This window comes from Cervus canadensis, chromosome 21 (assembly GCF_019320065.1).
Source record: "Cervus canadensis isolate Bull #8, Minnesota chromosome 21, ASM1932006v1, whole genome shotgun sequence".
Lineage (NCBI taxonomy): Eukaryota > Metazoa > Chordata > Mammalia > Artiodactyla > Cervidae > Cervus > Cervus canadensis.
Genome location: NC_057406.1, coordinates 36,478,735 through 36,490,752, shown reverse-complemented (window position 1 = coordinate 36,490,752; position 12,018 = coordinate 36,478,735). Strand labels below are relative to the sequence as shown.

The window sequence follows — 12,018 nt, the reverse complement described above, 5'->3', positions numbered from 1 at the left end:
CCACTGCAGGGGACACAGGTTTGATCCCTGGTCTGGGAACTAATGGACTTCCCTGGTTACTCAGACAGTAAAGAATCTGCCTGAAATTCAGGAGACCAGGTTTGATCTGCATTAGGAAGATCCTCTGGAGAAGAGAATGGCTACCTACTTCAATATTCTTTTTTTTTTTTTTTTCCTTTATTTTTATTAGTTGGAGGCTAATTACTTTACAATATTGTAGTGGTTTTTGCCATACACTGACATGAATCAGCCAGGGATTTACATGTGTTCCCCATCCTGAACCCCCCTCCCACCTCTCTCCCCATCCCATCCCTCTGGGTCATCCCAGTGCACCAGCCCTGAGCACTTGTCTCATGCATCCAACCTGGGCTGGCGATCTGTTTCACACTTGATAATATACATGTTTCAATGCTATTCTCTCAAATCATCCCACCCTCGCCTTCTCCCATAGAGTCCAAAAGTCTGTTCTATACATCTGTGTCTCTTTTTCTGTCTTGCATATTGGGTTATCATTACCATCTTTCTAAATTCCATATGTATACGTTAGTATACTGTATTGGTGTTTATCTTTCTGGCTTACTTCACTCTGTATAATGGGCTTACTCCAGTATTCTTGCCTGGAGAATTTCATGGAGAGAGGAACCTGGTGGGCTACGGCCCATGGGGCTGCAAAGAGTCAGACACGACTGAGGAACTTTCACTTTTTTTCTCTTCAAGGAACTAAGTTGCTTGGTACAGCCAAAAGTAAGAAAAATAAAAATAAAAAATTAAATTAAAAAATTTATTTTAAAAGAAAAATAAATAATTTATGGAAAATACACCTTTTGACCTAGAATAGAGAAAAATCAAAGTACAAGATGTTTATCACAGTGTTGCATTGAATAATATAAGATTGAAAGACAACATATAATGATAGCAGTAGCTAACATTTATTGAATGTTTATTATATGTTGTAAGTGCTTTACATGGATTGCAATCTATTTTAATACTCTTCTACAGCTGAGGAAGTTGAAGTGCAGAGTAAATTTTGGTATATGAGTAGAATGAATACCATAGAACTGTTACAACTTTGGATGCAGAGTTTTCTTTAGAGACACTGAACATATGATTTTACATTGGATTTTTTAAAAACAGTTTCTGAAACAGTATGAATCCATTTTTTGTAAAATTGTACATGTGTATTTTTTTTATGGAGATGTCTGGAAGGATGTTTACCAAGAGTTAAGATTGTGAGATCTTGAATGGTTATTATTTCTTTTTGTACTTTTCTGTATGATTTGGGTTTTTAAACTGCATGTTCATCCTCAGTCACTCAGTCATGTCTGACTCTCTGTGACCCCATGGACTGTAGCCCACCAGGCGCCTCTGTCCACTGGGATAATCATCCCAGTAAGAACACTGGAGTGGATTGCCATTTGTATATCCATTTAATAAAAACAAAACATTTTAAGAAAATTAACGATATATCCCAATTTTTCAGGCCCCATTTTTAAAAATGATTTCCATCAATTTTATGAACTGGCGAAATGAAAATGTTAAGTAAATACTACAATTACTGTCTTTTAAAAAAGATGAAATATTGGCTGCTTTTCAAACATCTTTTGAATTTAGTGTCTGCTGTTACCTCACTGCCACTTAAAAATTGTTTATATCTGTTTTTCAGTCCCTCCAGCATTTCTAAAACAGTTGTTTCCTTTTTGTTTTTTAATAAGCAAGACTGAAATTTCTTGCTTTCATTAAAGCATGGGGGCAATTTAAATGTTTAAAGCAGAACAGTTCTTAAAATGGCTCTATTTAATTCGGGCTGAGCATCTTCATGTAGCCGAAACTTTCACTTATTTCAGTGTTTTCCAGATGTCTTAGGGAATCACCTGAGACACTTCATATAAAGATAAGAACTCTGGTTCCCATATCAGAGTTACTGAATCAGGCTCTTGGGAGGACGGTTCTGGTCCCCATCTCAGATCATTATAGTTTCCTCTCTCTGCCCCCGCTGTCCTGTTTTTAATCTCTCCTTTTCAAAATAGCCGGCTCCAAGAAGTTACCTGTTTCCAGACTTGGTGTTTCTCAATCACCCCCAAATTTGTTGTAAAAAATTTAAAGCCTGCTTTTACATTGGAACTTGTAGATTCTTTAAAATGCAACCTTGATCTCCCCGTGGACATCATCTGAGAGCAAAAGGATTAAACAACTGTGGATTGTTCCCTTACCCCTGCCAGAAACATGAGCACTTCAAGGAATTATATATCACAGAAAAGAAGCCACATTTAATGTGACTGAAAGATGTGGAGGTTAGAAAGTTGACTTTCCGGTTTATGTCCCTAGAGTTTGAACTAATCCAAATAGCTACTGGAATCTCAGGGAAAAACAGGGAGCACTCTTTTGTTCTCATCTGTCTCCTGTTTTTGCCGTTAGGAAACCTTTCTTCCCTCTTCCCTCTGAACAGATGAAAGCCTGTTTATTATTTTTAGTGTTTTTATGTGGCTTATGCAAGGTTAAGACTTACTCTAATTTTTGCTCAGAAGAAACTTTTTAAGTTAATCAGCCTTTGACTGTCATCCTCTTTATTAATTACTAATATTATATGTATCAAAAGATATAATTACACTGTTATTAGTAGACAGAGAGATGATAGTTCAAAGAATGATAACATTTTGGTGTCAAGTAATCGTGTGAAAAAGTGTATGATAAACAGATCACAGGAGGGAAAATTTTCACCTGTTTTCATTTTTTAAAAAGCAGTACAGTACTTTTTGGGCTTCCCCAGTGGCTCAGCGGTAAAGAATCCACCTGCAATGCAGGAGATGCAGGAGACGCAGGAGACTTGGGTTCAATCCCTAGGTCGAGAAGATCCCCTGGAGAAGGAAATGGCCATCCACTCTAGTGTTCTTGCCTGGAGAATCCCCTGGACAGAGGAGTTTAGCAGGCTACAGTCCATGACATTGCAAAGAGTCAGACACGACAGAAGCGACTAAGCACACACAGTACTTTATACCCCAAACTAATTCCCATTAGTGCTTTGTATAAAAATGGATATAAAAAAGCAATAGTTCTATGCTTTGAACCAATTTCATCTTGGATATTGTGGAATATGGAACACAATCTTCACAAAAGAGGCCATTTTCATGGCCTTTAATATTTTTTCAAATGTTTTGGCATTGCAATGGAAGTAACTTTATTAATATTTAGAATTTAAAACTATTTCCCTAATGCACATTTCCTGTAACTACATCTGCTTCAGAGATGCCTTTATGTATGTGCTTCACAAAGTTTTCTTTGTAACTTGAAAACATAAATAGCAGAAAACCCCCAAATTGAACTTCTTCACAATTTTCTATCATGCTTTTAACTCTTGGTTGAACAAAATACACTTTAATGGGTGTTGTATTCCATCTACATTATTAGAATATTCTTGGCTGGCTCTTTTATCTTTTCAAAAAGCATGTGGCTGGCCTTTGCAAAAAATGCCTGACCCCAGAAGTGACCAGGATTCATATTCAGTGTTTTCAAAATCACTGCAAAGTTAAAAATTTTTTTTCATTTTTATTTCATTTTCACTTTATTTTTTAGTTTTTTCCCAGTGATTCTGAATATTAGAACTTCAATTCAAAGAAAAAAGATCACTGAAAAAAAAATCTGCAGTCACAGGTTTCTTAAAGAAACTGACAGAAGTATCCTGACAAAATGATGTCTTGTTTCCTGGTGAAATGGATCCTTCCTTTATCTGACGTCAAGTGACTGAACTGTTGTTTTCCTCAGAAAGACTCTTGGCTAGGATTTCGAATTGTCTTTATATTTACTTGGTAAAAGGTGTCTGTGACTTCCCTTTCAGAGAAAGAAGAAAAGCAGAGGAGAGAAGAGGGAATCTACGTCTAGAGAGGCTAAAGGACAGAGGACTGAAATGGCCTGGAAAGTGTTCAGAATTAACACCAGCAAGTCGTCAAGTCCCAGGTGTGGGGTGCAACTGGGAAGAAACAAAAGAAAAATCAGCGTGCAGTCAGAGAGCCGCTTCATTTTTCTAGAGTGACCCTTCACAAAGTTCCGAGGAAGCTCTTCCTTCACAACAGCCCTGAAATCCCAGCTGTTCTGAACCCGATGGTCGGCTCCAGCATCCGTCCTCATTCCAGGGAAATGCGTGCGGCGGCGGTGGCGGCAGACGTGATACTGCTCCTGAGCCTGGGGGGCACCTCAGACTCTCTTTGCTCACCCACCGTGTTTTACAGAGACTGCTGGGTCCGTCGCTTCCCAGGTCTTCTGATTGACCTGGAGGAGTCTCAGAAGCTGGGGGCGCAGTTCCTGAGGTATTATTCTGAAAACACGGGTCAGAAGTGCAGTCGGAACTGCTGTCTCAGGAAGGATGGTGAGTGTCCATGACAGACCTGTGAAAATCGGGGCAAACTTCTAAACTGAGGACCTGAGGAAGGAGCCCTTGGCAGAGGGCCCAGTGAACAACTGACCCAGACTAGGGAACGTGCCCTGAATGAGGGAGTGGGCAGAGAGGGAGAGACACGGAGACTGACTTTGCAGTTGAGGTCAGTGCCAGCTTGGTTTATAAATCTAGCGATGACCCAGGGGGCAGTGAACCTGCTGGTAACAGAGAACCTCTTCTCTTCACTAAAGTGCTAAATGAAAATATTTCCTTGAGGGCTAACTAACAATATTTCTATAGCCCAGAATATAGCATATATAATTCCAAAGTATTTATAATAATTTCCTTTCCTTTTTTTTTTTTTTTTAAGAGTTTCAAAGTTTATTTCACCATTCTTTAAGCGGTTACATACATGTACAATGGGACAGACGACTGGACCCTTACATTACGACTCAGATGGAATAATTCCCTTTTCAAAGTTCTTTCGGTGATACTAGTATATCATATCACACTTTTGAAATGTGTTCGCTTGGGCTGACCAAATGTGGGAATGTATTGAATAGGATTTAGATTGTGATTCATGTTTTGAAAGAAATAGGGAGATATTTATCTACTGGAAAAAGGAAGGAAGGCAAAGAAGAGAAAAGAAAGGAAGGAAGGACGGGAGAAAGAAAGAAGTGGGAGAGGGAGGAAGGAAGAAAGAAATCTACAAAATACCCTGACGTAATTTTTTTTGGGTGTGAGATGGGGAATCAGGGTTAAATATCATTCATATAATACAATCAAGGCCTGTAATTAGAAAAATACTTCATTGTTGCAGAATTTCAAGTTACATTTGACTTCATTTATTTCATTTTTCCAAGATTTGAAAGCTACTTGGAAAAAACAAAAGTGACACAGCACTTTAAAATAATTCTCTTGTTCCATACTTTCTTCCTGTGGTCTCATACTGACATTAATTGCCTCTTACCCAATTACCCATGTAAGATTTCTAGGATGCAAATTGGAGCTCGTTGGAGAATCTATACTATCTGTCAAGAGACCACAGTGTAAGAAGCTGTCACAGACTAAGCCCTCAAATGTAATCGGGCACAGAAGAGAGCAATTAATTTATTAAAGGGAAATTTTGAAAAAGGTAGCAGATATTCAGCTTCCAGATGCTTATAACCCCAGAAACATTCACTGACAGCAGACGAGGGAGGGGTGATAACTTTTCCCCATTTTCCCATGCCATGAATTTACCTGATTCTCCACACCAGGGAAACTGTGGCCTATAGACTTTCAGGGATACTAAAAGGATCCATTTGGAATTCTAGTATTTTAGAGTCTGGAGAAGGAAAGTTACGGCTTTCCTTCTCCCGAAGAAAAGGCACGAACACACATCCATTTTTACCTGGAAGCCAGAAATTCAAAATGCTACCATGCTGCAGTAGCTAACCTGCTCAGAGCTGGGACTCTGAAATACACACGAAGAATGTAAAAGATCTTAAAAAATTAGTCCCTACAGGATCCACTACTTTCTTATCAGAAATTCAGATGTCTAAATTGGTGTTCTTTCTTCCTTTTCCTTAAACTTTACAGCACAGTCCTCAGGGAAAATGTCTTGGTAATCTATAATGTATTAGCGATGAATTATTAATTAACTTTTCTCTCATTCTTTCTCCTGGAAAAATAAAGAGAGCAGAAACATGGGGTGTCCCAGAAGTAATGGGGGAGAGGTAACCCCCCCAGTTAGCCTTACACAGAAGCAGAGCAGGTTCTGCCAATAGTTCCACAGCAGTGCAGATACACTCTGAGGTCTGGTAACAGTATACTATCCCTCTGTAATCTCATTTTATTAAAGAAGCTGATACCTTTGGGTCAGTGAGTATTTCTCATCACATGGTTCCTACTATACAGCAGCAGGAGGAAAATCTGTGCTGCACTACAGGGATGACAAGACTGAAGATCTGCACTTAAAAGTTATGCAGAAATAATACAATATCTTTTAAGGAGCAAATCTCCTTAGAAAAGAGGAGCTGGGGAGAGCAATCCCCGCTACAATTCCAAACGCTAGCCACCCTGTCGGTCTACTCCCTTCGTCTTTGACTCTGATTAGCTTTTCACTGGACATAGCTTAGCAGCATAGGGCTGGCACACACCTGCGGTCAGGGTCAAGGTGATGCTCACCCACACCGCCTCTGTACCCCCTGAGCCTCCTCCAGGAACTGTCAGTGCTGTTTTTGCTCTTCCCGCCACTCCCCTTTCTGTTATAGCATTTGTCCATTTATTTTCCTATTTCTTTCTCTGGTGAACTCCTTAGCATTCCAAGAGGGTATTACACCTGGAAATCTCATATTATAAATAGCAGATTAGAATATTATGATGTTATAAATCTCCCCTCTGGGGAGAGGTTTTTGTAGTAAATTGAGTTTTCCTGAACATGAAATACTGGGATTGCAAAATAATTCCAGGTAATCCTGTGTAGCATGGGGATGTATGAAAGATTACTGAAAGAAAAATCAGTATTTCCTTTTGAAGAGGCATTTCCCCATCATCACAGAAATAGCTGCTCTCAGTTCATAGTAAGATGTCTGAATGTCCCTGCAATGAACTGTTAATGCAGTGTTTGTGAAAGAAACATAAGCTACTCAGAGCTTATCAAGCTGCAGGAACCAAGCAGATATACTTTGCTTCCTTTTCAGTGTCCTGTAACCTGGCTGTCTTCTTCCACGATCCTATTCATGACAATGTCAACTGCCTCCATGTTCACTGCCCAACCCTGGAGAGCTGCATATTGGAGCCTGGAACCAGTGCCATTTTATATAACATAACAGATGGTAATGATTTATGTACTTTGTATGTATTTCTAAGAATGTCTAATATTTCAGTAGAGGCAAATAACCTAGAAATTGGCTGGAAGAAGCCATGTATGAATCTCTAAATAATTATTTTCCAGTGAACTCTATCTGGAAAAGTTTGGGGCTTCCAAGGCAGAAACTAAAAGGAAATTCTCATTAATTTGGCACGTTCAGCAAGGATGACTTTGTCCCAGATAACAAATCGTATGTGACTGAACAAGAACATTGTATTTCATTTATCCCAAGAGCATTCAACAGTAGCCAAGAAAAAAAAAAAAAAAAAAAAAACAGTAGCCAAGAGAGGTATTTCTGCATAGTCGTTAAGAATACAACTAGGAAGTAAATATACTAAATGTCACTTTTGAGGCTTGCTGACACTATATACAAGGATTCTACAAAGATTGATTTGGGGGTGGGAAATACACTTACTGCCACATATTAATTTCTGGTCCCAAGATAACCAGTATGTTTTACTTTAGAAAAACACATTAGGTAAGTGTCCTTTGCCCATGTATATCATCTCAGGGTACAGATTAGTAAACATCAAAGATCGACTTTTGCCATCATGATACAAAGGAGGTAAATTTCTTTATTGATCTGTGCTCGTTGACCACAAGCTGTGTTTATCACTGCAGCTGTGTCTCTGCCCTCAAGTTCCTTCTAATCTAGCTGAGGAAAGAAGTCTCACAGTTAAAGACATACAATTCAATTAAAAATAGATGATACTGCCTCAAGTACAGGGGAAGGCAATGGCACCCCACTCCAGTACTCTTGCCTGGAAAATCCCATGGACAGAGGAGCCTGGTAGGCTGCAGTCCATGGGGTCGCGAAGAGTCGGACATGACTGAGTGTCTTCACTTTCACTTTCATGCACTGGAGAAGGAAATGGCAACCCACTCCAGTGTTCTTGCCTGGAGAATCCCAGGAATGAGGGAGCCTGGTGGGCTGCCGTCTATGGGGTCGCACAGAGTCAGACACGACTGAAGCGACTTAGCAGCAGCAGCAGCAGCAGCCTCAAGTACAAAGGCTCAAAAGGTTGGGGAGGGGGAGGGTGTGCTAAAGAAAGCTTGATTATTCAGGGGAGGCTTCATGGAAGAGGGCAGGTAGAGGTGAGGAGTCTATGTCACTCCCCAGGAAAGTAAGAACACGGATGCCGCTACAGTATGGGCACATTTGGGGCTGCAATGGAAATATGGGTAGGATAGGGTAGGCCAGGTAACAAAAGAACAGAGTAGAGTGTTGGTTTGACTTTGTCAGAAATATGGAATCAACAAAAGAATTTAGTGAGAAAACGCTACCATTAGAGTGATCTGTCTGGTTATCTTAGTCCAGGAAAATTATAAGCAGGATGCAGGCTAGACAAGGTGATTTTATTTGCAATGAAGGAGAGGGATAGTTACCAGCATATTGGGAAGGGATTGGATAGCACTTAGTTTTTGGATAGAGAAGAAGAGAAGTCTTAACCCTGACAGTCCAGTGGTTGACTCCGTGCTTCTGCTGCAAGGACACAGGTTTGATCCCTGCTCCGGGATGTAAGATCCCTGCAGCCCCCCAAAAAAGAGAGAGAGAACAGAGGAGTCAAAAATCCCTTAGCAGTGCAGAGTCCATCATGGGTGATGGAAGCACGATGATGCCTCTGAACAAGACAAGGAGGTAGATATACAGATGATGGTTCTGAAGATGTCAGTGGTGATGTGAAATGTTTAGGTGAGAACATCCAGTAGAGTACGGAGAAATGAGATCAGAGCTCGAGAAAGGGGAAAAGACTGGGCACGTGGATTTCAGGGCCATCGGTGTAGTAGTGATGATAATATTTTTGGCAGTGGCAGGGGTGTGGGGAGGTGGGGGGTGTGGTCAGGGGCAGAGGTTATATGGAATGCAGAGAAATACCGCAGAAAACCAAGGACTAAAGACTGTAGGAATCACGCAACCAGTTAGGATCAAGGAGAGAACCAACAGAGGAAGGAAAAAAGGGATGCAGGCAGCCTGAGATAAAGTGCCAAAGGCATCTGTGGTGCAGGGAGTCAGTTCAGTTCAGTTCAGTCGATCAGTTGTGTCCGACTCTTTGCAACCCCATGGATTGGAGCATGCCAGGCCTCCCTGTCCATCACCAACTCCCGGAGTTTACTCAAACTCATGGCCATTGAGTCGGTGATGCCATCCAACCATCTCTTCCTCTGTCGTCCCCTTCTGCTCCCTCCTTCAGTCTTTCCCAGCATCAGGGTCTTTTCAAACAAGTCAGTTCTTTGCACCAGGTGGCCAAAGTATTGAAGTTTCAGCTTCAGCATCAGTCCTTCCAATGAACACCCAGGACTGATCTCCTTTAGGATGGACTGGTTGGATCTCCTTGCAGTCCAAGGGACTCTCAAGAGTCTTCTCCAACACCACAGTTCAAAAGCATCAGTTCTTCAGTGCTCAGCTTTCTTTATGGCCCAACTCTCACATCCATACATGACCACTGGAAAAACCATAGCCTTGACTAGACAGACGTTTGTTGGCAAAGTGATGTCTCTGCTTTTTAATATGCTGTCTAGGTTGGCCATAACTTTTCTCCCAGTGCAGGCAGTCAGGGAAGAAGAATTCAAGGAGAGGTGGCCATGAGTGTCAAGGACAAGAGGAAAGGGAAAGCAGGGACACCCAGCAACCAAGAAAGAGGGAAGGTACTGACCACTCTAGAAGCAGAATTCTGGCAGAATAGAGAATGGAAACATGACAGAAAGCACACAACAAAGTCAGGAAGGAAGTGAAGGAAGTGGATGTTGGTGTGTTGGGGGCGGGGGCGGGGGGAGAACAAGAGAGACTGAAGGGAATCAGTGTGACAACTGGAAAGCTGCTGAGAGTTTCTGAAGCCAGCCGGAAAGGAGTTTATAAGAGGAGAGAGAACAAACACTGAAGAAGACCGGAGGCACTGGGAAGGGATGAGCTTTAGGGCTCTGCTAATAATTTTGAACAGTTATGCTTCTCAGGCCTCATTTTGTTTAACTCTAAAATGTTACTCATATCAAATGGTTACTGTTTCTGAAGTTCTTGCCCTCACACTGCTACTGTTGCCTAAAAGCCCTGGCAGATACAAAGTTTTCTCTATGATGTAGCCAAGTTTGTTCACAACAGAAGATGTCTTTGAAAGTTAACAATTCAAATGTGGTCCCTATGGCTCAAAGCCTTTGAGAAATGTGCACTAGTGGAACTTGCAATTAGCTTAGTTCACAACTCAGAGAGGCAAAATCCAGGACTTCACTAAACTGTACTTTACGGCCCTCTCTAAACTGAAAATAAATGATGCCTTACTTATCTTTCAGGTATAGATCCTGATTTGCTGGTTTTTGAACAATCACTGCCCACATATCTAAATACCCGTTCTTCATCTGATACATGGGAGAGACTAAGGATTCTAAAAGCTATGTATTTAGACAAACAACAAACCACCATGATAAACCAAATGCTACCATCAATAGAGGCTCCATCACCAACCACACATCAAGATTTGTTGGCAACCACAAATAATACTAGGTATTCCAAGGAACTGACCACAGACTCTTGGGCAAGATTCATTGCCCCGAATGACTCCATTACCACAAAGATAAATATGGTGTCAGCCAGTACTGACTTCATCAACAATCCAGATAACAAGACAGTTTCTCCTTTCTTTGTGCCCATAGACACAAAACTTTCTCATATGCCTAGTCCCTCCCAACTCAACAGCAGTAAACAATTACTAAACAAAACCAAAGGGTACAATGGCAGAAACCATACATCTGAGAATGAAGACTCAGCTCCTGATGGGGCACCCGTGACTGGTGCAAAGACATGGCTGGTTCCGGTGGCCCTCTGCACCCCTGTCATCTTTCTTTGCTCTTGTGTAGTCATCCTGGCATCTGGATGCTGTCGAAAGCAGTACGGCCAGTATAAACCAGGGCAGAGAAAGTCAGGACCCAGGCAAATTAAAAAATGTGCCAATCAGAAGGAGTCCTCTTACTGATGGAAGATGAAAGCATTTTAAGTTTTCAAGAGTATGATTTTTAGTTTTCTTAAGATGAGCAATTTGGTTAAAAAAAAGGAAAAAAAAAAAAAGCACAGATGCCCATTCATACCAATCTCCAAAGAAGGCTGATGTTTGATAACTGCTTTTTGTGATTATATCCATTTCTTGAATAGTGTGCCCTTTGCCAAGCTTCAAAATTCTGACCCCTGCAGTTATTGAGCACAACGTAAGCGACAGTTCTAAGAGCTGTGTGTGTATCAACTTGTTGAATATTTAGAACTCTGTGAGTTTTCAGTAACCATCATACTGATATTTCACAGATGGGGAAACAGGAGAAAAAAGGCTAAGTACATTGCTGAAAGTCACACAGTTAGTATGTAGCAAAGCCAGATTTTATAGGCAATGTGGTTCAAAAGTCCACGCTTGAAATCCCTGTTGGTCTACAAGTCTCCACTTTCCCAGTGAGTATGGAAAAAAGATTCAGGAGGAAAACACCATAATATTTCTCTCCCGTTACGGTCATATTACTGTCACATATGTTAATGAAATCTTTTAGTGGTTTGAGCAAAGAAGCTTCTTAATCTTTCATATAATTTTCTATGTTCAATTGATTAATCTTTCTCAATCCTAATTTATCCTCTTCATTTTCTAAAACATGCCTCTCATGGCATGAGAATTATGGCTGAGATTTCTGAGTTTTCTGTTGAATAAATGTTGGGAGTTTTTGTTTATGTTCCTTGGTTGTAGACATTGTTTTCCCAGGGCAAATATTAGTTCTAGGTATTTCAAGCTCTGTCCACTCCTTACACCAGACTCACCCCCTAGAT

The 12,018-nt window shown here is 40.8% G+C and overlaps 1 protein-coding gene across 1 annotated transcript; it reads left to right on the top strand.

The window, feature by feature from the left end:
• The first annotated feature begins 3,724 nt into the window (after positions 1-3,724).
• On the top strand, positions 3,725-12,008 carry MANSC4 (MANSC domain containing 4). Its single transcript, XM_043440708.1, has 3 exons — positions 3,725-4,360; positions 7,054-7,188; positions 10,509-12,008. Exons 1-3 carry the CDS (start codon positions 4,096-4,098, stop codon positions 11,186-11,188), a joined length of 1,080 nt encoding a protein of 359 aa, XP_043296643.1. The 5' UTR covers positions 3,725-4,095; the 3' UTR covers positions 11,189-12,008.
• The last annotated feature ends 10 nt before the right edge of the window (positions 12,009-12,018 follow it).

Coding starts and splice junctions, on each gene's coding strand:
- MANSC4 (XM_043440708.1), top strand. CDS start 4,096: ATGGTCGGCTCCAGCATCCGTCCTCATTCCAGGGAAATGCGTGCGGCG. Junction 4,361..7,053: donor CTGCTGTCTCAGGAAGGATG/GTGAGTGTCCAT, acceptor CTTCCTTTTCAG/TGTCCTGTAACCTGGCTGTC. Junction 7,189..10,508: donor TTTATATAACATAACAGATG/GTAATGATTTAT, acceptor CTTATCTTTCAG/GTATAGATCCTGATTTGCTG.